General features: G+C 35.7%; 3 protein-coding genes across 3 annotated transcripts; 1 reads left to right on the top strand and 2 right to left on the bottom strand.

The window, feature by feature from the left end:
- Nucleotides 1-270: 270 nt before the first annotated feature.
- On the bottom strand, nucleotides 271-4,288 carry LOC113401156 (membrane-associated protein Hem). The gene is made up of 2 exons (XM_026640946.2): nucleotides 4,095-4,288; nucleotides 271-3,797 (listed from the first exon to the last, which is right to left on the bottom strand). The coding sequence occupies exon 2, from the start codon at nucleotides 3,794-3,796 to the stop codon at nucleotides 419-421; it is 3,378 nt and encodes a 1,125-aa protein (XP_026496731.1). The 5' UTR covers nucleotide 3,797; nucleotides 4,095-4,288; the 3' UTR covers nucleotides 271-418.
- A 271-nt stretch (nucleotides 4,289-4,559) lies between these two features.
- Nucleotides 4,560-12,074, top strand: Cdc5 (Cell division cycle 5). Its single transcript, XM_026640950.2, has 16 exons — nucleotides 4,560-4,768; nucleotides 4,877-5,142; nucleotides 5,298-5,428; nucleotides 5,635-5,794; nucleotides 6,241-6,409; nucleotides 6,640-6,774; nucleotides 6,960-7,120; nucleotides 7,313-7,471; nucleotides 7,940-8,015; nucleotides 8,100-8,192; nucleotides 8,610-8,778; nucleotides 9,355-9,537; nucleotides 10,104-10,309; nucleotides 10,701-10,863; nucleotides 11,148-11,287; nucleotides 11,798-12,074. Exons 1-16 carry the CDS (start codon nucleotides 4,724-4,726, stop codon nucleotides 11,942-11,944), a joined length of 2,403 nt encoding a protein of 800 aa, XP_026496735.1. The 5' UTR covers nucleotides 4,560-4,723; the 3' UTR covers nucleotides 11,945-12,074.
- Nucleotides 12,073-27,074, bottom strand: LOC113401157 (Fanconi anemia group M protein). Its single transcript, XM_064215453.1, has 18 exons — nucleotides 26,866-27,074; nucleotides 26,324-26,456; nucleotides 25,824-26,007; nucleotides 24,888-25,153; nucleotides 24,669-24,815; nucleotides 23,663-23,787; nucleotides 23,064-23,307; nucleotides 20,393-20,501; nucleotides 19,973-20,074; nucleotides 19,682-19,865; nucleotides 18,940-19,009; nucleotides 17,681-17,869; nucleotides 17,025-17,187; nucleotides 16,209-16,397; nucleotides 13,707-15,958; nucleotides 13,457-13,632; nucleotides 12,852-12,954; nucleotides 12,073-12,635 (listed from the first exon to the last, which is right to left on the bottom strand). The coding sequence occupies exons 1-18, from the start codon at nucleotides 26,997-26,999 to the stop codon at nucleotides 12,417-12,419; spliced, it is 4,989 nt and encodes a 1,662-aa protein (XP_064071523.1). The 5' UTR covers nucleotides 27,000-27,074; the 3' UTR covers nucleotides 12,073-12,416.
- Between the last annotated feature and the right edge of the window lie 401 nt (nucleotides 27,075-27,475).

Genomic DNA, 27,475 nt, shown 5'->3' with positions numbered 1-27,475 from the left:
TGAGATTTTTTATTTATATACTCCTTTAAAAAAACAGAATAAATAAAGTACAACTAAGCCTAAACTACCGTTATCTATTATATAAACTATCTTAGCAAAAGTATAAAAATTATAACCAATATACTTAGGTACAATATAAATTTATAAGTAAATGTAATGTCAGTAAAAAAACAAGTCAATTTATGTTGATATTTATACAAAAAAAAAATGAAAAGGAATACTATACCAGTCTCATTAAATATTGATTAATATTTTGTTGAAAAAATGCAATTATAAATCACTTTGTATTTCTTGGATAACATAAAAAACAATGATTTCAATAATTTATCAATAATATAATCTATGGAATAATTATAGCAGTATCAAGAAAACTACATGTACGTAATCCTTAAAACTACTGTCTTTTAAATAAAATGAATTATGAATGCAATAGTATTTGCTCTTGTTTGTATACTTCGTGATAAGCATTCCTAATTAAAACGTAAGGGAAACATGATTCCAATAAGTCCATAGTAAGGAAGGGTGATTCTTGAACTATAAGATCGAGAAGTAAGTAAACGGATTCGCGATTTTTGATGGCTTCTTTTTCTGTTTCTTGTCCAAGACGCAAAAGCGACGAGGAAGCCAATGCTAAAAATTCCTTCATTCTGTCTTCAATATCGGCCTGACCACAAATCGTAAAAAGAGCACCAAAGATATGGTTAATAGCAGGAGCCATACAGTGTATATTATTTGCGTGGCCTTCCAACGACGGTCTATAAAACGAACCTTCACTACGGGCGAGTCTCGGAAGAGAAACTGCCACAAATACCATAAGCAAACAAACAATGAGATGCTCTTCTTCTTCTAACTCAGCCTTATGTTGGCGTAGAGCAGAAGCTAGTGTGGGATCTACTTTACAAGACAAACCAGCAGCTGAGCACATTTCGGAAATGACTCGAGTCGGATCACCACTTGGCAACTGCTGTTGGAAGTCTTTGATTGAACTTATCAAGAATGGAATACGTCGTTCCAAAACATCAAGTAACGACTCTTGGGCTATTTGTCGGAAACTAAGAATAACACCAATTATCGTCATTCTTTGTAACACATTGTCAACATGTTGTAGCCTCTTAAATTGTTCTCTCATTATTTCTGGTTTGTCAAAATTAGTTCGTAGCATCTGCAACACCTCTTTATTTTGCACAACTAACTTTTTAAGTTCTTGGACTTGACTAGCTATATGCCACATCAATGTCTCACTTAATAATTTCATACCATATGGTCCAATTAACTCGGCCAATGCTCGTAGTTCATTAATATCCGAATATTCTTCCGCGTTGAAAGGAATAGCACCTTCAGCTGATAGGCTTACAAAAGCTTTTTGGTTCATTGAAAAGCAAATGCTGCCTGCGCTGACTCGTCGGAGTAAAATCTCCGAGTACCACTGTGTGTATAATGATGCGATCGTTTTCTCATCATGGCTATCCATGTTTTGTGTCTGTTGTAGTAGGCAATTGTTGAATACCCTAGTAATATCAATGTGTACATAATTTTCAACAGTTTGAAGAACATTCATGTATGCTCTGACACTGACTAATAATTCAGACGGTTTAGCTATTTCACTGGTGTCCTGATTGAACATGACCATTCCAACTAATGCTTTCGAGAACCTAGTCTCCAAATGTTGGTGTAAATATTCACGGGGGGCAAAAGTGTATTCCCAAACATTTACAGTAGAACAATAATTAATGGCAAAGCAGAGTTCTGTTAATGCCATATGAAGTTTGTCCATTGTAGTCAATTCTTCCCTGGTTTTTCTATAGCTTTCAGCTCCCGGTTTTATTACTTCACTTGGATTTTTCTTATTTTTATCTTTTTTCTTTCTGTTTGCAAGATGGGCAATTGTCTGCGCACAATGTTTTGGGAGCAATTTGTCACTCATTGTGCATTGTTCATCACAAATTGTTGTTATAATATTTTTTGCTTCTTTCGCCATTTCATCCAGGAAAATATTAACAACAGAAAGACTCCTTTCACGTATATGGTGCCTTTCTTCTGGGCAAAGCTCATGAGTACAGTTTTGGAAGTGACTGCAAATAAGTGGGAATGCAATGATATAACGATTTTGAGCTGGAAACTCTAAGCACATGTGGAATTGGCTCTCAAATATTTTGCTGTAAAAACAGAACAAAGACAAGTCAGATGTCTCTACCATGATCTCATCAAGATTATCAACCATTTTTGTATGAAATACCATTTTATCAATGAATTGTGACAATTCTCTTTGATCTACCAAATTAAGTTGTGCTTTAGCAACAGATGTATATGCTTGTAACCTAAACCAATCTAAGCGGAATGCACGAAAATCAAAGAGCTCATTGCTTTCTACTTGTTTAACACTTAGATTAGCTGCTGTATTACAAAGAGATGAAAGGATGACACTTTCGTCCTCAGGGCAGACTTGTAGATTTTGAATCATCAGGTTAAGTGCTACTGCATCAAAACCTGACAAGTATTGTACGTAATACCTTTGCATAACTTGACTATATTTGCGCACAAGAGCTCGAAGCTCCTCCATATGAAATAAAAGTTCTGGTAATTGACGATCAACTAAATCTTCTGTTGACTTTCCTTTTACTTTTTGAGGAGGATTATCATTATGGCGTAGTAGCCAAAAAACTTCATCTCTTGCATAACACAAGCCTATAAATATCAATAATGCTTTAGGCCCCAACAATCCAGGCTGGTCTGTTAAAATTAGACCTAATTCTTTTAAGGCCGTTCTTAAAAACTTTCGTCTTTCTCTATGTTTATAGCCTGCTTTTTGTACAGAGTGATGATAGCAATCCTTTACTTCAGAAATACGTTTTCCATATCCTTTAATACCATCGAAATAACTCTGAATGTAAGTATGTATATAAATAACTTCATCTCGAAATAGTGCAACAACCCAACCGGACTCTAAAGCACTAACCCACATTTTGTTAGCATGGTCCTGTTGTAACATTTGATGACAGAGTGCAAAACCAAAGATGACCCATCTCTCAAGTGACTCCAATGAAATATATTCACATGACATAGTGTTAGTTTCTGATGGCTTTAAAAGCTGAGTAGGATTACTAACTAAGCTTAATTTCTGCTCCGATCTCCAATGTTCTGCTGTAAGATTTCTAGCAGGATACACATGCCATAATGAGTTCAAGGCACTCGATAAAACTTTCTGGTGGGGTACAAACTCTTCTGACAATTTTTTTAAAGGAGCATCATAGTCAACAATCAATTGGCCTAGCCGAGGAAAACTGGAATCAATTTGATTATTAAGCATTTCATGGGCTGCATTAAATAATCCAAGCACTGCTTTTCTATCTTCCACTCGAGACAGCAAAATCATTAAAGATACATATGTTGTGACCAGGTCAAGATAATTTTTTGTTAGTTCAAAGTTCAACGTCAAATCCAGAGTCAGTTGACAAGCATCCATAATGTTCAGGAGCTCACATACATTGTCTTTAAAATCTAAAAGATCTACAAATGTGTAATAGTACAATGATAGTGATTTAATAATTTCATTTCTGATATTTGTAATTGCTTGAAGGCCTTTCACGTCAATATTAGGAAACCTTCTTACAATGTGTTTGATGGACGATTCCAGAGTTTTATCTGACAAAAAGGCTGGTTTGGATTTGGCATCTCCGCATGCTTTCTTGATATTGTAAATTCTTGTCAACATACCGATACCCCGGTCATTGAGTATGATGAGCTTTTCAGCCAACTTTTGCTGGCTGATGTGAACTGACCTTGACAGAGTAGACATTCTGCAACAAACATTACTTATCTGTAAGACATTAATTCAAAAGTATAAATGGACGTCGAATCCCAATATCAATAAACGGAAATCAATCGGTTGCTATACGAACCGTGTCGGATTTAACATCTACATAGACCCAGAATAATCCAATTAATCATTTCCGGGCACAAATTTTGTGATATTACGAGACTATCCATAAAATAATTAAATTACAAGAAATAGGTAATGAGGTATTTACTGAGCCATTAGATAATTTCATTGTTATTATTCAAATATTAATAAAAATAGTACCAAGTATAAGTACCTGTGATTATTTAGTAGCGTTTCACTTCGAGGAACTTAGAAATAAATAAATTTTCTCATATTATACTTTCAGAGGATTCCATAACTCACTTCTCTTTTTTATTATTTCTAATTTATTGGCACAAATTGATAATAATTTATCTGAAAAGGGAGTGTCTTATCGAGAAACGCGTTGAACGATTCCCTTCGTTTGTTTAGAAATGACAGTTAAAGCTACCAACTTTGCAAATATGTAATATATTATCTACTGAAATTATAGTAATGCAAGTCTATTTATTTCACAATGAGAGTCTTAAACGAAGCGACAACAATTTGAAATATACCTACTTATTTATATTTTCGTGAAAATTATATTAAATGCTATAGAGATTTGAAGAAAAAAAAAATTAACATATTTAATGTCATTATCTATTTCAAAAATATTATCTGTAGCTTATGGCGTCTCCTATCCACAGACACACAGTACATTTTCATTTGATAGGATTGGTAATTGAAGTTTAATGACGAAATGTCACAATTATAATATATTGCAATTGTGATGTTTTTGGGTTAGAAATTTGGCATCAGAAACTAAAACTTAAGATAAAGAAAATTTCTAATCACAAAATTTTGTAATATACGAATATCACCATGCCGCGAATTATGATAAAAGGTGGCGTTTGGCGGAACACGGAGGTTTGTTATTTATAATAATTAGAATAATGAGATTTTTTTAAATTAAAATATTTAATAACTAAAATTATCATTCTATGCATGATTCTAATTATCATTTTATGTACCCAGGATGAAATTCTTAAAGCGGCTGTTATGAAATATGGGAAAAATCAATGGTCTCGTATTGCTTCGCTGCTTCACCGCAAATCCGCCAAACAATGTAAAGCTCGTTGGTATGAGTGGCTGGATCCAAGTATTAAGAAGACAGAATGGTCACGAGAGGAGGACGAGAAGTTGCTACACCTCGCCAAGTTGATGCCTACGCAATGGAGAACTATAGCTCCTATCATTGGTCGTACTGCTGCTCAATGCTTAGAGCGATATGAATATTTACTGTAAGAACTCTCATTCTCAATATTTAAACAAACTAAATCACTTAGACAAATTCGTTCCACCTTGCTGTACACACATAATATGATCTAATATTAAATTTGGTTCACATTAGGGTATATGAATTTAAATATCTCATAAAAAATATTTTAAATTTCAGCGACCAAGCTCAAAAGAAGGAGGAGGGTGAAGATATGGGAGATGATCCTCGTAAACTTAAACCGGGAGAAATTGATCCTAACCCAGAGACAAAGCCAGCTAGACCTGACCCAAAAGACATGGATGAAGATGGTAGGATTCTTCCATAAATCAATTTGTATTGCATTGACCAATATTTAATTAAAAGTAGAGTATTACCAAATTCTAATTCATTTAAATAGAAAACAGATTTTTGATCCAATAAAACAGTGATTAGGTTTAATATAATTAAATATTATCATTTTTTATTATTTTGAGATATCTAAATGTCTCTTATTAACAATTAATTTTCTTTTTAGAATTGGAAATGCTCTCAGAAGCAAGAGCTCGCTTAGCCAACACACAAGGTAAAAAGGCAAAAAGGAAGGCTCGTGAAAAGCAGTTAGAAGAGGCACGCCGATTGGCAGCTCTGCAGAAGAGGAGAGAACTCAGTGCTGCTGGAATTTCTGTACCAATTAGGTTACTTTTTTTTTCTTTATTCTTTTCAACATATTCTTCTAGTTTTTAAGTAACTATTAATTATTTATAATAATTTTATTATTGTTTTTACATCAAATACAATTAACATTTTAACAACAATTACAAATAATAATAGACAAATGTGTTTTAAAATCTAAATAAGAGAACTAATCCTAATAATATAAAAATTGAATATGTGTCAATCCAAAAAGGCTATACAAATATGTTTCCAAACAGGTGTACTCCTATAAATCTCATAGCAATCTGATATAGCAAAACAAATATAAGAAGAGCAGAGCCAATGACACCCCTCGTGTTACTGCCATATTTATAAATTATTTTATAACTAAGAGACAAAAAACTTCAACTGTAATTTCTTCAATTTGTTATTATTACTTTGATGATTTTGGGTGAAATTAATAATATTTATATTTGCAATATTTCAGGCGTAAGAGGAAACGTGGTGTGGACTATAACTCAGAAATACCTTTTGAGAAAAGGCCAGCTGCTGGATTCTATGATACATCTACTGAAATTGTGGATCCCATGGCACCTGATTTTTCAAGACTTCGTCAACAACATCTTGATGGAGAACTACTTTCCGAAAAGGAAGAGGTAGTTTAAGATCTTGCATACTTAATATTCAAACTTAAGTATAAGATTTTATGTTACTAGTATATTTTATGTACCACTAATTTTACAATTTTATTATTAGTAAAATAAAAATGTTGTAGTAAATTTTCAATTGGATGGCTAAATAAGTTTAAAAATTAAGTATATATCTTTATTCAATTAAAACACAATATTACTCGCTTAAAGAAAACTTTATGAACTTTGTTTTTCAGAGAGAGCGTCGCAAGGACAAACAGAAACTAAAACAACGCAAAGAAAATGACGTGCCTCAAGCAATGTTACAGGGTGACAATCCTGCACGAAAAAGGAGCAAACTCGTTTTACCTGAACCCCAAGTTTCAGATCAAGTTAGTCCAAACAATATTTATAGCTTATATCTTAAATAATATTTATACCTCAGTTCACAGGCACATGCCAATTTGAATTTATCATTCAATATATAAGTAATTGGCTTCATCGCATCGCATTCGCTTACCGTTATTCCACGACTGGTTATGCTCGAGGATCTCTCTTTACATCTTCTATCCCACAGGAGTTGCAACAAGTGGTGAAGCTCGGCCGCGCGTCGGAGGCGGCGCGCGAGAGCGCGGGCGAGGCGGGCGCGGCCACGGACGCGCTGCTGGCGCACTACGCGCTCACCCCCGCGCCCGCCACCGCGCTGCGCACGCCCGCCGCGCACTCGCAGCGGGACAGGTACACAAATGTTATATCATTACAGATTCTTTTTAGCTGACTTCAAAAAAGACGGATCTGTACTACAATTTACACCCGTGCAAAGTGGGGGCAGGTCTCTAGTCTTTTATAGACAAATCTTTCTGAAATTAATTGTTATAAATTAATAATTATACAATTTAATAGCATAATAGAATTTATAATTAATTTTAGAATCCTAATGGAAGCACAGAATGTGATGGCCCTAACACATGTGGATACACCTCTGAAAGGCGGACTTAACACTCCCTTACACGAGTCTGATTTTTCTGGAGCCTTGCCACAGTCCCAAGCAGTCGCGACGCCAAACACCGTTATCGCTACTCCATTTAGGTAAGTTTTTGTGTTAGATTTATGAGGTAAGGTTTTATATAATATTGAGTAAAAAAAGTCCGGCGACTAGCAGAATGGGGTAAGTCTGAATTCATGGGTGTTATAAGAATCGTTTTTTTTTATGAAAGGCATCAATCGAGCACGTAAATCCATTGATTGACCCTGTCGTAGTCAGGAACAAACCAACGAGCTAAACTATCTTCAAGGAAAGTTGGCATCTAGTAGGCTGCTGTGTATAAGTCTGCCAAATCTTAGCTATGAATTTTACACGCTGCGCCAGCCCAAAATAAATGGGATAAGGGTAAGCAAATGATTATGATATGAAGTTAGTAAAACAAATATAAATACATTTCAAAATTCATCATTTTACTTTACACCATTTTTACGTGATTTGAAACTAGATAGTTATATTTAATAAATCGTTCAGAGAGATATTATTCAAATGTTCTTTTTCACTTTGATTTGCAGATCAACACGCAGTGAAGCTTCGACACCGGGCAGCTTCGCTACTCCTGGTCATGGTCCCCAGCAGCCCGGCCTAGTAGTAAGTTTTACGTGATCCACTAATGGGACCACTAATATAGTTATGAAATAAATTAATTGATAAATAATATTGTTCCTTCCATAGACTCCTGGCTTACGTGACAAGCTGAGTATAAATCCAGAGGACCAGTTAAGCACTGGAGAAACTCCACAACAAAATAATCAGGTCCAGAAGCAGGTAATTTTTTTTGTACCTATCTGTAAAGGCTAACACATCGTTTAAATATCTTATTTTAATTTTTTAAATGTAAATCAGAAATAAAGAATATATACTTTATAAATTTGCTGAGTGAAACTTAAAACAAAATTATAATAAAATTCTCCACTATTGAAATATTTACAACAAGTGACATTTATATAAACATGACCACCTCTGAATCTAACACAAAAAGAATCATCTAAATCAGTACAAAGGAAAAAAGGAGACCTACTTTTTTTGAGGTTGGGTGTAAATGATATAGAAAAGGATGGAACATGGAAAATGAACAACAGAAAAAAAATTGTAAAATTATATTCGATTTGGAAAATCATCGAATATTGAATACGTAAAATTATTTATCTTTTTTCCTATAGCAGCGATACATTGTCGTTTCAGCTGAAAGCATCAGTGCGCACCGCGCTGCAGGCGCTGCCCACGCCTCGTAACGACTACGAGATAGTGGTGCCCGAGCACGAGGCGGAGTCGGGCGAGGCGGCCGGCGACGCGCCGCCCGAGGACCAGGCCGACGCCGACGCGCGCGCGCTGCGCGAGGAGGAGGAGCGCCGTGCGTTGCAGCTCTTTAACTTTGGCTTACACGCAAACGGCCGTCCCATATCCTTCGAGACCGTTACTCTGCACGGAATAAATAGCCCGCCACACAGTCAAAGAAATAAACTTATTCGACATGGCTATAAAATATTGCTCTTTCCCATGTCTGATACTAGCTAAGGGAATAGCAACCTTTTAGTTCTGTTGATGAACTAATTTGATTCCTTGAAAAAAATCTAAATTTATATATTCAGGGGAAGGCAACCGGGGCACCTGCCCCGGCCTCCACAACAGAGAAAATAGAAATTTACATAATTCCGACAAATTAACAATTTTAATGTCTAGATATAGTCAAAGTTATAATAATATGACGTACTACTGTTTTAAAAGTTATTGCTAAAAAGAGTAAATAAATTATTTACAAACCTAGTCAGGTCTGTGACAGAAATGAAAATATTCAAATGAAATAGTAAAATAATTATTAGGGGCCTCCACTCTTCTCTTGCTCCACGGTCTTAAGTTCTTTGTGCAGTGGAGACCTTTAAACCGAGTCCCGTAGATAGCGTACGTAACGATACCGCCCGGCGCACAGAGGCGGCGGCGCGGGCGCTGCGCTCGTCGGCGCTGGTGGCGGGCGCGGCGCGGCCGGCCGAGGTCAACGCGAGCGTGGTGCGCGGCGCCGGCCCGCTCACGTCGCTGCAGCGCGCGGAGGAGCTGCTCAAGGCCGAGATGCTGGCCATGCTGCACTACGACGCGCTGCACGACCCGCCGCCCGGTAAGTACACTACATTTTTTCATATATTGTTTTTTAAATCGTAGAATCCATATAGGTACTATATTTTTAGTGTCTAATATCACCGAGTCTTGGCGGACTTGTTTAGAAGTTGCATTCGTTACGATTCATATTTCCTTATAGTACTGTAAGAAATATTAATTATTCTTTACATCACCAACGCGCCATCAATCTTGGGATCTAAGAGGTTATGTCCCATGTGTCTGTAGGTACATTGGCCCATTCATCCTTCGAACCAGAAACACAACAATACTAAGTATTCGTGTTTGGCGGTAAAATATCAGATGGGTGGGTGATACCTGCCCAGATGGGCTTGCACAACACCAAGTAAAATACCTTTACTACTTTACAATATATGTAGACTGACACAGTGTAAAGTAGTAACAAACTATAATTATCCGGCTGCCGTTTTTAGGCATACTCGCCTTATGAGAACTTTAATAGTTGAATAATTTAATTTTATATAAAGAAATTGTAATTATCGTTACTCGAGCATTATTACAATTAAAAAAATACAAAAAATACGCAATATTTTACAATTAATATAGGTGTGGACAAGAAACGTATAGTTCAACTGCAAGCTTCGCACCTGGCGTACCTGGAGCAGCATCCTTACGAACAGTTCACCGCCGAAGAGCTTGATGAGGCGAAGGAGGAGCTGCGCAAGGAGATGGAGGTGGTGCGCGCCGGCATGGGCCACGGAGACCTCGGCATTGACGCCTACACGCAGGTCTGGGAGGAGTGCCTCGCTCAGGTCAGTATGTGCATGCTTTTATTTTAAAGCGGAGGATGCGCTTGTCATAATAAAGCATATTTGAAATTAATTTAAAAAAAACTCATGCACAAAGTGAATTTCTAAAATGACCCGAAGAGAAATTCATACACCTTGCTTATTCACATCGAAATTGAGGGACCAAACCGCTGCTATTAAATGCGTCAACGATGTAGGGTTAATGACGCAGGCATCAGGGGGCACAGGGTAGAGTGCAGGCTCTCATAAGGCCGATGTCGATTATGTTGTAAAGGAGTAATTTCATTATAAACAAGAAGAGCAATCTGTAGCTTATACATTAACCCCAATTTATTTTATAAACAAGACACAGTTTAAGGAAGTTCAGTTTTATATATGTTCAAATTAAATTCAGGTGCTGTTCCTACCTGGACAGAACAGATATACGCGCGCTAATTTAGCGAGCAAGAAAGACAGACTGGAATCTGCAGAGAAGAGATTAGAACAAAACAGAAACCACATGGCAAAGGAAGCTAAGAAATGCTCAAAAATGGAAAAGAAATTACGAGTACTTACAGGTAACATAAAAAACAAATTACAAGAGTAATACATTGTAATAACAACTCGACTGAAAATAATGCTAGTCAGTAAGCGTACTGTAAAGTAATTCATCAAATCGAATCTTATAATGTTATATTACAGACGAGTGCTGCCGGTGAGGGACCGCCCTTATATAAACGAAATAAATAAAAACTTGTATTTTTTGATATATATAATATCAAAAAATTTAATAAAATTATTTTTACCCAAATTTATAGATGTCTGACTCTTTACTATTATAAAGATTTTTTTTTCTCAATAGGTGGTTATCAAAGCAGAACGGCATCTCTTATAAAGCAATTTCAAGAGTTACAAGATCAAATCGAGCAGGCGAATTTAGAGTTATCAACGTTTAAATTTTTGGCTGAACAAGAAAAGGCCGCCATTCCACGTAGAATAGAGGTTCGTATTTCTTTTAGACTATTTCGTCTGTATTTTGATTTTATTATTAGAGGTTACGGGTTTGCGTCAAACAACTTTGTTACGCGAGCATTATTAGGATTAGAGACATTTATGATGTATATTCCATATGGTTTTTATATATTCAATTCGCCCTACTCTTAAACAACACGAGACCACAGAATACGCAAATATGTCGTTACATCGATTCCTAAAGGCACAATCTTAGTACTTTAAAAGGTAAGACTAAAAGTCTTACGTATAATATTTAATTTAATAAAATAATCATAGCATAGCATTTTCGATATAATTCAATTATGCTCACACTTTTTTACATAGCTGTACTTTAGCTAGTCTTTCCGAACAAAGTCAAAGTCAAAAATCTTCATTCGATATAGAATTGTTTACGTCTAGTTTTCAAGCAGCAAAGTTAGATGACGCTAATTTTATAGGGAAGCAATAGCGGTTTTACTTACTTACATCAAGTTGGTTACTAACATTATATTTCTTTAGTCTCTCACAGAAGATGTCAATCGTCAAACAGAACGCGAAAAACAGCTACAAAAGCGATATGCGGATTTACAAGCTGAGTTGGAAGAGCTGCATAAAATAAGAAAGACCAAGGAAGTGGAACCAAAACCCATAGAAGCGGAGGTTTAATGGAAATAATTTTTAAATGTAATATAACATAGTTAGACCATTTAGAGTGTATTTAAGTATGTTATAAATATCTGACTTTTCTCTTAGCATCGATACAAATATTATGTAAAGAGTAAATAAAAAAAATTATCTATTAAAAATACTTTTATTTATTAAAATAAGAATAAATTATTGTTCATATTGGCTCATGATCCGTAGTAGAAGTGGACGAAGAGTGCTAAATTATATTTACAATAATTTGTACACCAACAGAATATTTTTTGAAAATTATAATCAAACGATTATTACATGTTCTCATGATTAAGAAGCTCCCAAATGTACATACACGTCGCCCATTAAGAAGGCAGTAACAATATTTTTACATACTAGGAATAATAAAATAATTATTTGAATAAAATTGTACACCTAATTAACAAGACACAAATATCACAGATAGAAGTGACCAATAAATGATTGGACAATGAACTTTATATCAACTACTATCATCAGAATCACTGCTAATTTGTCTTTTAACATTTTTAAATTTTCTCTTAATAACTGGACTTTCATCATTCCTTTCAGTCATCGTAGGTAAAGCTTTAGAAAACTTTTTATTTCGTTTTTTTTCTTCTAACAACATTTCAGCTAGCTCCAGCTCGGACACTTCATTAATTTGTGTTAGTCCAACATGGGAATCCACGCAAAAACTATCCTGAAATTATTAAGAGTTCGCCATCAATAATATAATTATAATAAATTGTTTCATTTTCTTTTAAGTTGTACACAGTTGCTTGTAACAAAATGATAGAAATAACTACATATATATTTTTTACATCAGGATATCAAATATAGTTTAGGTACGTTATAAAGGAAATATTATTCACGCCGATAAACGTTTTCCGCAGCTAAATATGCAGTAAAATCTTACCATCTCATAAGTGTCATTTTCCTCAATATATTGTGATAAAACATCATCTTTTTTGTACTTGTACGTGAATTGTGGTATTTTGAACACTCCTTTTACTGGGCTTCTAAAATGATTAATTTAAAAAAAATAAAGTTTAATTGAAAATCACATAGGTCATCCCAAAATTGTTGAAAAAATTACATGAGCAAAATACATATCGGCATATAACAAAACTACATTTGACTTAAATCACCGCTTTTTTTATATAATATATGTTGGTGGACAAATTGGATATGACCCATTAGACATTTCCGATGTAAGAAACATTATTTACATCGTCAATGCCCCGCCAACCTTGGGTGTTAAGATATAATGTCCCTTGTACTACCACTGATTAAATTAGAACTAGTATTGCGAATGCCAGTTGAGTGGGTGGTACCTACTCAGCAGGCTTGCACAAAGCCTTAACAAACGTTTTTTTTTATTTTATTTCATTTTAACTAAATTAACTATTATTTTAACTAAACAACTGACCAATATTTTGTCACAAAAAATCAAATCAAAATTGGTTATAATAATAACGGTATTTTTTTATAATATTCTATGTTCATAATTCAAATACATACTTGACAGATTTTAAGTATATAGCCTGTATATCCTCTTCATCGTGAGTGATATTTTCGTCACATATGAAATCTATGATGCTACCCACGCTTTCATCTGTGAGTTCATCACCACTTCCGTATTCATCATCTTCTGATAATTCAGCTTCCAAGTCAAGAAATTCACTCGCTTTCTTTTTCTAAACACAAGTATAAATCATAAATATAAAGTAAATAATAATAAATTAACTGTATAGCTTTAAATAATACTCACTTTTCTTATTTTATTCTTGGTGACACCATTAGTATGAACATTGTTCGATTTTAATTTTTTCTGAGGTTTTTCATTACTAACAAAGTCATCATCGCTGTCACTAAAAGCTATTTTTCTCCTGTTCAATAAATGTGATGTATTCGTTGCATCTCGCAAAATATTATTTGTGGGACTGCATTTAGCATCACGTCGATACATCTGAAGTTTATCAAGCTTACTTTGTATTTTTTCGGTGTCGTTACATTTTTGACTTTTAAATAATAACGTGTTTTCATATTCTTTATGTAAGTTTAATCTTAGTGATGTATTGGGCGATGTAAGCACGAAATTAGCATACGTATTGTTATTTCCAAAAGAATCATTATTGAATTTGTTAGATGTTAGTGCTGCAAGAACTTTTTTTTGTAAAGTTAGCTTTTGACCGTGTTCCTTGTTTAGTTTTTGTTTTTTATTGAAGTGTGATGAAGCAAAGTTATCGTCTTCAAATTTTCTTTTAAATGGCTTATTTTCAATTTTTCTTTTCTCTATGCCCAGACAGCACTCTTCTGTGCCGTCTTCGTCGTCGCTATCAGAAATAAGAATACTTTCAGATAGCGGTAACAGAGTTGTCATAACATTTTGCTTATCAGATTGGGTTACGTCCATTCTTATTGTTTTATCTCGCTGCGTACAAATTATCGGTGAAGTAGTTCTGTTTTGTATAATTTCATTTCGACCTTCATCACAAATATTCGATATTGTTAATCCAGACAGATTTTCCTTTTCGGTATTTGGTTCTTTATTGAAGTAGGGTGAAGCAAAGTTATCGATTTCAATTTTTCTTTTATTCGGCGTATTTCCGTCTTTAATTTTTTCTGTGTCGACATCGTACTCATGCGTGCTGTCTTCATCGTCGCTATCAGAAATAAAAATACTTTCAGGTAATGGTAATTGCGAAGTCATTACTTTTTGCTTATCAGATACTGTTGTGTCCATTAGTTTCGTTTTATCTCGCTGAGTAGATATTATCGGTGAAGTGGTTCTGTTTTGTACTTTTATATTTCGTCCACCAATATTCGACGTTGTTAATCCAGAGAGGTTTTCGTTTTCAGTTTTATTAATCATATCTACGAGTTCAGTAATTGTAAACATACTTTTATCACTCGTATTTTTTAAGTCTCTTTCGTTATTAATCGTCGCTTTTAGATTATCAGCTTTAACATTGTTTAAAGGCGTAGAGCTTTGAAATTGATTTGAAATAGCCCTCATCATATTTGGCTTACGTAATTGACTACAAAGAATAGGAGACGTTGATTGTCTATTTATTTTGATACCTCCGGATAATATAGACGGACTCGGTGGTCTTACTGCTCTTCTTTGGTTTGTTCTCTCTGCAATGTCTCCGTCTGGTGAAATTATGATCTTTGTTTTACAGACGCTGTTACTAATTAGTGCAGGCAAATTATTTTCTGTGTCAGACTTTGGAAGTTCATCATCTGAGTCTGCAAATATGTCTTCGATACTGTTCAGCCGGAAATAATCTAAAGTTTCTTTTGGTTTAGAATTATTTTGATCATCGTCAATATTCGAAACCATTTCAGGACTACTTTCTGCGAATATGTCATCTATATCTCCAATATCGAAATTCGTGTTTCCATTGGTTAGCTTTCTGTCTTGACTAACTTTCTCTAAAGCTGGTGAATCTTGTTCACTCAAAGAATCAAAATCAATTTCTATATCAAAATTATTACTAGTGTCTTGCGCAATATTGTTTTCGATATCTCTTTTACTTGCATCTATATTAGGATCTTTTTTGACATCATTATTATTATTTTGATTATCATAGTTAAGAAAAGAATCTACATTTAAATCGTCTATCAAATCAATATTCGGTAAATTAGGTTCTGTATTAATAGGCATTAAAAAAGGTAAATTATCTTTTTCTCGTATGCTTTGTATCATTTTACAATTGCAAACATTGAGACAAACATAGCAAGTCTTTGTTACATTTGTGTTTTGTATACAAAGATCCACTAATAGATTAATGACACGCGTCGGTATATTACCATCATTGTGTATACCTAAATCATTAATAAGTTTTGTATAATTCTTTGTTGACTTTGTGGCGGTACTGAATAATGTGCGAATATCACCGTCCTTCTTAGACGGAGATTTTATTAAAGGTAACTTTTGTTTTTTCTTTATTTGTTTAGGTTTAATTTTTACCGGCGAAGAAAATACATTCTGAGATTGTGAATCTTGACCGGCAATATCTAGTAATATAAAATAAAATAAAAACATTGTAAACAAAAATAGGTAGTATTTTCTTAAAAGTAAGTAGTTTGCTGTTAAACATACTTTTCAGAACACAATCCTTATGAGACATCCTCCTCAATAGAGAGGAGGCCTAAGCCTAAGCCTCAACAATTATGAGCATTATGTCTTAAGATTTGGAAATCTCCGCTTACTTGAAAAGTTCACAAGCACATAATAAAATCAGTGTTGTAAAAAAAATATACATACTTGGAATTTGAGTAGAAGGAATTATATCCGAATTCTTTCCTTCGCTTATTTTCAAAACAGCTGTCAATATTATCGTGTCCTCAGAATGTCCAATATTGATGGTCTTTTGTAAATTTCTCTGCCATTCTATCCACGTTGATAAGTTTAGAAGGGAACCTCCGTCCACATTTGTGATTTCTTTAATTGATTCTGTAAGAAACATTCTCGAATTAAAACGTCAGTCGTCATAAACGGAGATATAATCAGAACTGCCAGCAGAGCCAACTTATTTTATACGGTTCATTGAAATGATATAGAATTAAATCTTATTATACGAAGTAATAAATTTGTTCCAAATTCCAAATATCACCCGCACCACCTAGATGTCCGAAAATCCACAACAGCGCGATTTTTAAGACATTTTCTGCCTCGCACAACCACTCTGTGGAACCAGCTTTCGCCGACGGTTTTTCTGAACCGATACGACTTGGGAACCTTCAAGAAAAGAGCGTACTCTTTCCTGAAAGGCCGGCAACGCACCTGCAAGCCCCCCGGTGTTGCAGATGTCCATGGGCGGTGGTAGTCACTTTCCATCAGGTGAGCCTCCTGCTCGTTTGCCACCTATGACATAAATAAAAAAAAAAAAAAAGTTGAACAGTGTTGCCGTAATTTACAGACAATCTTTTTCTCAATTTACCTACGATTTTTTCTGCCTTTGCAACAATGTAGGTAGCCACACAGTATATTACGGATATACTTTTTTTATATCCAATTATACAAGATAATCTGACATTATACAAGATGACCTGACAGCCCTGGATATAATAGTTTGCTTACCCTTGCTCATTGAAAAATAGGCGGTGGGCTGCGCAAAAAAATTGCAATCCCGATAACCTCTTGGGTATATTTTATCAAAATCGTTCTTCTTTATCCATTCGTTTTGATTGGATGTCCCTCTAGATTCCCTCCGACATAACATACTCTTCAAATTTGTTTGACCCTTTAATCAAAAAGTTAAAATTGTTAGCTTAAGTAATTTGAAGTAAATCATTTTATATTATGATATATTGAATTGAATATCACTTGTATAGAACAAATTTTAATTTATGAAATATTTCCATGATATGACAAACGCAGCATACTAGAGGCTAAGAAGAGTATTTTTCTAAATTATCGGTTTAATACATAAATCAATATAAGTAATAATAGATAATCAATTTGCGCTGCAAGTAACCTCACTTGCATGTTATATAATTATCACTATTGAGCTCTTGTTTAGTTACTATTTACATTATATACTGACTATTACTGTAGAGTCCCCCTTCTGGTCAAAATCAATCAAATCAAGTCCAATGAGATTTAACCATTAAATTTTAATAATTGTTACTAATATGATATCTCCCTAACAAGTATTAATTATAATTAATAAAAACAGTGTATTTTACTAAAGTGGAATAATTATTTATTACAAACGGATATGGGATATCATTTACTTTTTTTGGTCGTTCCGAATCTTCTTTATTTTTCGCTTTGTCAACAGTTATGTACATTTTTTGACACTCCGGCGTCAAGTCACGAGGTAGCATCCGAGGGTTCATCTTGTATAAGCTATTTTCAACTTCTTTAGATTTCAATATTTTTTGATTTAGTCCGTCTCTTTGACGCATACTTTCTTTCAATGTCTATAACAGTAGATTTTTTTATATTTTTAATTTACATACAAAATATAAAAAATAATGAAACAAAAATAAAAAAATACAAAGTTAAAATTAATCGTATATCTTGGTTACGAACGAACGGCTTGTCCGATTTTGATAAATCTTTTTAGTGGGTATCTGGATGCTTTAGAATGGAACTCCAGTGGTTGGAGATGCGATTATTTTTAACAGATTTAACTTATTCCACTCATACGAAGTCTGGGCGGGCAGCTTGTTTTATAAAAAAATAATATAAATGCTTTTTTTTATTATGAATAGGGAATTGCCGAACAAAGCAGATTTTAATATATATTTAAAAATAATTCAAAACAATTCAGTATATTTTTCTTAATGATATATATATATATAACTCATTAAAACCAAATAACGTTCCGTAATTGAAAGGTTGTTCATTGAATAAATAATAATAAATAAATAAATATTGGACAACATCACATACCCCCCCCCCCTATAACATAAAAAAAAATATTACTCTGATCCCAATGTAAGTAGCTAAAGCACAAATTAGAAGTAACTTCGGTACCAGAAATCCAGACGTAAGACAACATAGAACTAATGAACTTTTTCTGCATCGACTCGGCCGGTAATCTAACTCGGGACTTTGGAGTGGCGTACCCATGAAAACCGGTGTACACACTACTCGACCACGGAGGCCGTGAATGAATGAATGACAATTATAGCATAATAGTTCAATTTAATAACATTACATTTCCTTATCACTCGCTTGGCTTTTTGCTTTCCTGCATCTCCGAGCACGAGATTAATATTATAAACACAAATTAAGCACGTGAAAATTCAGTGGCGCAAACCCAAATTAGAAGCCGCAGTCGGTTAAATTCCACGACTTATAACCATTGCGTCATCTCGGCTATCTGGCACACTTTTTTCTTTATTTTTATTATATTGTTTTTTTGTTATTATTAGCGGTATATATCCACGTAGAGGTTAACTATTATCAATACACTCATAAAAGAGACGCGGCGCCCCAATTCTTAAATCATTAAAATAATAATATGATTACAATACATGCGTACCTGATGTTCCTTGCCCTCCGTGACGAGGATGAACACGTGCCCGCCGCGCTCGCGGCCCGTGCGGCCGCACCTGCGCGCGCGCCGGCAACACGTTAGACGCGTCGTACAGAATATGTACACACTCTATTCCAACCGTAACAGGAAAAAAGCCAAATAAACAACATTTGACAGCTAATTGACGCGATATCATTGGACGAGAGCTTGAATAATCCATGACATTCGCGGAAAATGGCTTTTGAACATCGGCGAAAGTTATCGGTTATAAGTTGTTAAGTGCAATAGTGTTGTATTATATATGTATATAATAAAGATATATTAATAGTGTATGGTATAACTCCAAATTTAGAGTGTTTGAACACTGATAATTGAAAATGTAATGGTTTATATTTTTGGAGTGCAAATATATTTGACAATGGTAATTTTATGTAATCATATTTTTGTTTAAATAATAAAATAACTACAAATGAAACTATCTACTCGCTCTTTTGTCAATACACCACACACGCACGCATTGTTCAAATTATTAATGATCGATTTTTTTCTTGTACTATTGTATTATTTATTATAACAGTATTAATTCAGCGTGATGTCGCCTTTAATATAAATGGTTACTGTGTTGTTCATCCAGTACCCGTTTTTGTCGCGGCGGTTGGTGAGATCGACAGCAACGTCATGCCGTTTCCCGGTACGACAGACGAGTCGGTTTCGCCTCCGATACATTTCCACGTAAAAGCATAAATACCTCTGCACGAGGCGGACGGGCGAGCGGGTGGACACGTCGAAGCAGAGGATGAGGTCGACGCTGCCCACGTCCAGCCCCTCCTCGGCCACGCACGTGCACACCAGCGCGTTGCAGGCGCCCGAGCGGAACCCGCGCATCACGCGCAGCTGCTGCTTCTGCGACACCGCCGCCTTGCCGTCCCTGCCTGCGGCCGCGCCCGAGTGTCTTAGTCAGTTAAGGTTAGCGCCCGTAGTCGGTGACGTATCGGTGACATATTGACGACGATAAAAATAATTCTATTACTCCACTTACCGGAAGTCCCTTGTCCCACAAACATCTGTGGAACAATCAGAGGTCGGCATTGCAGAAGTAAGCAGTGTACGAGATGAACGCTTTCCCGGTACTCGCAAAATACTGAAAACAAGTCGTATCGTTAGTATGTCCATCAATTCTGGGACATTTTAAGTATCAATACTACAGAATACTACCATAGAGACAAGTAGTAATCGGTTTAATATGGTACTTTCACATATTTCATATACTATGCGGTATGTTTTATACGTTATAGGCTCGGGCACAATATTGATTGTGCTTATTATAATATTGTTGTTTGTATGTATGTTGAATGCATAAAATGTGGTCAAATTTTGTCAAAGAAAAGGCAAAATACAAATATCCAAATCATACCATTATTAGAACTCGATTGTTAAAATATTATATGAAATATCATACCTATGGCTTTCGTTTCCTGTCCTTTTTGTTTTGCGTTAGTGAAATGTTCGAGCATAATTTCCTTCAATTTATAAAATTTAGGATGTCCAAAAGCTAAATTCTGAGGTATCTGAAATTCCAATTCAATATTAATATAAGCCGTATAATTACCGGTTGTTGTCAAAATTGTGATATTGCAATTTTCTTTTTACGGTATCGGTGTGTGTACAAGCAAATGGGCCACCTGGTGATAAATGGTCACCACCGCCCATAGACAAAGCCGCTGTAAGAAATATTAACTATTCCTTACATCACCAATGCGCCACCGACCTTGGGAACTAAGATATTATGTTCCTTGTGCCGATGGAAGGAGACTACCACCGCCCATGGACATCTGCAACACCGGGGGGCTTGCAGGTGCGTTGCCGGCCTTTTAGGAAAGAGTACGCTCTTTTCTTGAAGGTTCCTAAGTCGTATCGGTTCGGAAAAACCGCCGGCGAAAGCTGGTTTCACAGAGTGGTTGTGCGAGGCAGAAAATATCTTAAAAATCGTTAAGACCGGCGCCAACTCGGGAGCACAAGTCCGTAGCACAATTGGAGGGATGCCATCGGGTCCACTCGATTTATGAATATCCAAGGAAAGAAGTGCTTTACGAACTACACTTTGCCGGAATTTAACCTCCGGCATCGTGGTATCACACCGCGGGATTGTTGGTGGTGACTTTCCTCGGTCATCCAGAGTCGAGTTCGCCGCGAAGAGAGAGCCTAAAAGATCAGCTTTCTCCTTCGCAGTATGGGCCAATGATTCACCGTCTCTGAGCAAAGATGGAAAAGAGGGCTGACAGAAATTCGCTAAGACAGCCTTAGCGAGAGACCAGAACGCACGTGTTCCTGAAGGGAGGCGCATCAGTCTCTCGCCAATTCTGCCAATGTACTCCGTCTTCGCCTTAGCAATCACGGTTTTGAAGGATCTAGAGGCAGAGTTATATTCCTTTCTGAATGCGCTGGCATTTACATCACGAGACGCTGATGCGTTAGCCCAGTCTTGATAGCGTTCCCATTTTCGGCGTGAAGCCGTTTTGCAGAAACGACCAAACCAGGGCTGGGACTTTCCACCGATGGGGACCGCAGAATACGGAATGAACAGTACCATACCCTGAAGTACCACATCGGCGACAGAGTCAGCAACAACGCTCGGATCATCCGGCGAGAAACAATCCTGCCCCCATGGGTAGGATGCAAAGAAGGACCGCATCCCATCCCAAACTGCTGACTTGTAGTGACACACTCGGCGGCAGCCCATGAAACGAGGTCGTGAGTACCGCGCAACCGGCACTGTACTCCGGACGAGACAGTGGTCCGACGAGCCCAGAGGGGGATCGACGATAACCTGGTAGCCATCCGGATGGGAAGGCCCAACAGGGAAGGTATATGATCCTCCACGTCCGGTATTCGCGTTGGCGAGGTGACCAGTTGTGTCAAATCATATGCTAAAGCGAAGTCGAGAGCAGATCTACCCGCATGATCGGTAGTTCGTGATCCAAGCCATTCGGCATGGTGGCCATTAAAATCGCCAAGAATTACGATCTCTGCGGATGGGATCTGCTGCAGCACGGAATCTGTAGCCATTTGGACGTGCTCAACCAGTCGGTCGGTTTCGGCATTACCGCTATGGGACCTATAAAAGCACGCGTAGATTCGCGGATTGTCGTCGCAGTCTACACGCAGCCAGATAATCGATAGGTCCTGCCCTTCAAGGCTGCCCAGGCGTCGAGAGCAGATACCATCTCTGACGTAAACGCACACCCCAGCTCGTGGTACAAAGGAATGTTCCAATTTGTACCCGGGGTAAGAAAGAAAAGTCGTATCGCCAGGAGAGTCTGAGTCTCGGTAAGAAAGAGCAAGGCCGGCTTCGCCGTCTCAAGGTGAAAGACATCCTGAGCATAGATGTCCAGAGAGGGATTCTCCACCGCAGTCGCTGATGGTACCCTCCTGGGGCAATGAAACCAAATTCTGTACAACCATTATGTTTTGGGGGGGAGGGGGATCGGGCATGCGGGACTCTCTCATACCTGACGAAACGCGGTAGCATAGTTACCACTTTACGCCGATTTTAAGTGGTACTACCCCGGGTGTGCCGGCCCATTCGACTGCAACCCGAAGGTATGCAGTGTGGCACTACCACTATATTACACTGGCTCTTCGCTTCACTCACCCTTTAAGCCGGAACACAACAATACTGACTACTGCTGTTTGGCGGTAGAATATCTGATGAGTGGGTGGTGCCTACACAGACGGGTTTGCACAAAGCCCTCCCACCACAATTTTGGCAATTGTATGTAGTTATATTATAATCCCGTAGTATTATAATGAAATAGATAATAGAAACACGAGGATTTGAAAGCGTTTCGATTGGTTAACTCTGGTTTAACCGTAAAATTGTCATTACAAACTAACCAATCAATGAGCTTAACATATTAAAACAGTAATTAATGTTTGGTTAAATTGACAAAATGAATGATTTGTAATATTACTGATTGTGATCGATTGCATAAGAAAACGATCGTCGATGTATGAAAATGGACAATGAACAATATTTCCTACAATTGTAATTTCCTGAAATTATAATTCAACGAGTTTTACAATAACATTATATGATAATGTAAATTAAACGACACTAAGCAGAAACTTACTTCTGGTATCGTTCCATCTGGTAATACACTTCTATCTAACAAGAGGGGATCAACGCCGAGATCGTCTCTTAATCTCTCTAGTAAAGCGGTGAGTTTATCATCAGCCTGTATCCATGACTTTTCAGGGTGTTCGTCGAAATAATTCAGAAATACTCTAGAGCCATGTTTCACGAGCAATTCATAACCATGATACAATGCGATCAATAGCGTAAAATCTTTCATAATGTAGTTATGTTGTGGATGTCTGGAAATATGAGAACAATTCAAATTCAATCACTAATAAAGAACAACAGCTCATTTGGGAATGAGAGTGCGCAAGAACGTACGCAATAGTTATGTATTTTTTTGTTTTAAATTGCTTACAATATATTAATAAAAGGTATAGTCTGAAGAAAGGAGAGTTTCATTCTCGAAATCCATATTTAAAAAAAAATAAGGTCTAAGTAAGTTTATACTTTTTAACTACAGGTTCGTAAAATGCACCATAAGTTAGTGTTTGTTTATGTGTTAATGTTACATATATCAAATTGTTTCACATATTCCTTAATATAAAAAAAATCGTATTATTTTTTTTAAATTAAAAGTCGTTGTCTGTATACCTGGCACCACGTTCTGTTGTTTGAAATTCTTTGTAGAGCATGACAACCCTTCCCTTGGTTAAATTACCTACATCATGGGAAAGAATATTCAATTGTTTTAATCGTCTCGCATATCCATCAAGTATCTGTAACATTTAGATATTCTATCACTCATTAATTATACATAAAATGTGGTTAAATACATATAACCGACTCAAAACAAATACCACCACCCAAGTTATTCTACATTTTGGTGTAAAAATATTTACTTTACTTTATATTCATGTTGGTTTAGTTTCGGTATTAATACCGATCATTTTGCCTTGTTTTCGCCGCCATATGAATATGGAAACCGCATCAAAACTAAGATTCAGGAAAGAGAACTGCAGAAATCAGGGGCAAGAAATCATGGTGAGTTGCGATGAGCTATCCAGAAGGTGTGGAAACGCTATCAGCGAATGGTAGAACATATTGACACGAGTAAGTGATCGGAATATTCGGAATCGACTTCATGAAGCTGGCAAAGGTTCCAGAGTACATGTTGTCCAATGAAAAATGACAAGGGTCCATAATGCAGCGTGATTGACCTTCATTCGTGATCAACTGGACTGGGCCATAGATAACTCGAGAATTGTTTAAGGAAACTAAAATGGAGATTTTTAGAGATGATCGACGCGTCTGGAGAAGTGTAGGCGAACGTTTTTTGGAATTTCGGGTTCCGGAATAAACCGTTTTGGGCCCAAATGTATGGTACGGGATAAGTTTGCGTGGTAAAACAAGGCTGGCAATTCTGGAAAGAAGCTACTGTAACTACTGCCAGCTTCGAGCTACACGCTCGAAGTAGCTGGCAGTAAGTCTGGCAGCAGAAGTATCTGGCCTTATGTTATCCCATTTTCATAAGGAGTAGTTGAATACTTCACCTATATGAAAGACAATGCTCGCGCAAATACCGCACTGTATTAGGTGAGCCTTATTTTGTTTTGAGCAGTTTCTATAAGGCGTTTCAATTTAAGCAGTTAAGACTTACCTCGACGTATTGCTTTTTCAACTGTGTCAATTCAGCGCCCAATGGGATCACGACTGTATTAATTTTACGAGAATGACTGTATGACACAACATCTATACTATTTTCATTCCTTAACTCCAAGTGGCCTATGCGTAAATTTTTTACAACCTTGAATGAAAAATGAGACGTTTTGAAATGTGTACTTCGAATGATTATTATTGAATTAAAAAAAAAACTTACATTAACGACATCTTCAACTTTGCTGCCAGGTGTAGCAGACAAAGCAAGTACTCTATATATTCTGTGTCCCATTTCTGTAAGAGTGGAAATGATCTGACAATACGCATAGTTCCCTTTTGCCCGATGAGCTTCGTCAACAACAAGACACCTGATTTTGTCTCCCTGACATATACCCGATTTTATATCATTGTATATAACTTGAGGTGTCGCAAAGATTACTCGTTTTGTTATCCAATTTGTTTTTCTCTTATTTAATTGCATGTGTCCTGTAAAACATTTCTATTAAATAACAATTCAATGAGTGTTGCAAACATTATGTACATTACAATATTATTTTTAAAAATCAACATTGTAAATGTGTTTATTATTCCGTTTATTTTTTAATTATAACAGGTTTAACCGAGAATATTAGGTAAGACAATTGTATGCAATATAATAATAATAAAAGCCTTTATTCACTGACCAAATACTTATGAATAACTTATAACACTATATAATATTAAATAGTTATAATAAATTTAATTAATTAAAGTGGTTTGTAGAATCTTCAGCAACCAGTTTGTTGGTCAGGTATTCTTTCGACGATTACGAAAATAAGGAAAAAGACAAAAGTGAGCGATATCTTACTATAGATTAAAACCCTGAACTGGACATAATGTGGCCAACATTATGAGAACAAACAAAGAGCAATGGACGAAAGACGTAATGGAATGGTATCCTAGGAATGGAAAAAGATATAAAGGGCATCAAATCAAGAGATGGGAAGATGACCTAACAAAAGATTGGAGAAGACTTGCTCATGACAGACACAAACGGAAGAAACTAGGGGAGGCCTATGTCGAAAGACAACCTGATCAACAAACTGCTTGCTGAAGTATGCAATATAATGGTTAGCAAATATTTTAAGAAGTGTTTATATATGTATATAAATAATACCTGTCATTTCTACTGTGTCATTACGAGGCAATGCTATTATATTGTAGCAAGCTTCAATCTGTTGGGCTACGAGTGGACGTGTTGGTGCCATAAATATAATTTTTCCCGTTGGATACCAACGATAAAAGTTAAACATTACTACTGCTGCTATGAATGTCTTGCCCAATCCAGTTGGTAGACTTACCTGTGTTTGAAAAGTATTTGTAATTTTAATTTAAATCAGAATCAACTATTTTGGTATTTTCATTTACTTAGTAACAAGTGCCTTCAGGAACTAAGCCCTTTTTTTACCAATGATTTGGTTAATAAAATAATAATGAGTACGTATATATTTAATAAACAAATTAATTTGCATATTGGATCAAGTTAAATAAAAGTATTTTCAATGGTTAGTTAAGGATTTGAACGCCAAACTTGTTAACTAGTAGGGAAAAAATAAGTTTGTCAATCAATATAAACAAAATTCGTCCAATGATAAAATTAGATGTTTAAGAACTTACTAAGGTATTTTTTAAGAGAGCAGCTTTTATAATGTTGTACTGATAATCCCTTATTGGGTAGTTTGTAGGATAGATCCATGTTTTACCAGTTAGTTTATCATAACCTTTAATTTCTTCATCACAGCAAAGAGCACTAAAAAAAAAGTTGTTATTGTAATTAATATGTTGATATAAAATAGATGATTGCTTATTTATATTTCTATCCTTTGTGTTGGACATTGTTTACTGGATTAAGTAGAAACCTCGTAAAATTGGAGTGAAGATTTGCTAATTTACCATTGAAATATGTATTAATATATATTATGTATTAGCTGCTGTAAAGGAAACTTAAAAAAGATTTAATCTTTAATTCAATATTGTATTAGTATGATATATTTAGTTGAGACTTAATTATCTGCCTAGAATGCATAAAGCCTACAGCATAAATATCAACAATCTTCTACATACATAACAAACAAGTACAATACTGTAAATAGTCTGTATACCTACCAGTACATTAACATTATTTTAGTATTATTATTAAAAATGATTATTTTTATTACCTCACATCCAAGGCACTTTCAGTGTTACATTTATTTCCATTGGTGTCTCTGAACGAAAAGTTATCAAAATGCGCGAACACAGAAGATTCGTCAAACACTTCATCTTCGTCTAAATCATCATTGTTTATTTCCATTTTTATAATCTGATCTATTTGTTTCCGATAGTAATTTACTTTTCAATATTAAATATAAAAATGGCAATCGACAATATTTAACATTTTTCATTAATGTAATATTAATAAGTAACTAATAATCATGCATCTTATTTTTATTTAATAACAAATTCACATTTTTACAGTTTGCAAGTGCATAGTGCTTTCGTCTATAAAATATCAGCAAAGATTGTGTACACAATCGCTGTTATAAATACCAGCGAGATAATTATACTATTGATTTATTGATAACTTAAACTTGAGCTTATCACTTTGAGAATTCACTATAGTCAGATTACTGAGTTCTGACATGATTGTGACTGACTGACTATTGAAATGTCAAATAAGTTGATTGGTAATAGTTGTCAAACTCATGAGTCTTGTATAGCTACGATTTTTCAGGGGGAAAAGTAGTTAGCGCCATAAATGAAAAAGGGGTTCCATAAATTGCGATTGCC

The sequence above is a fragment of the Vanessa tameamea genome, chromosome 7 (genome assembly GCF_037043105.1).
Source record: "Vanessa tameamea isolate UH-Manoa-2023 chromosome 7, ilVanTame1 primary haplotype, whole genome shotgun sequence".
Lineage (NCBI taxonomy): Eukaryota > Metazoa > Arthropoda > Insecta > Lepidoptera > Nymphalidae > Vanessa > Vanessa tameamea.
This window is presented reverse-complemented; position numbering and strand designations above follow the sequence as displayed.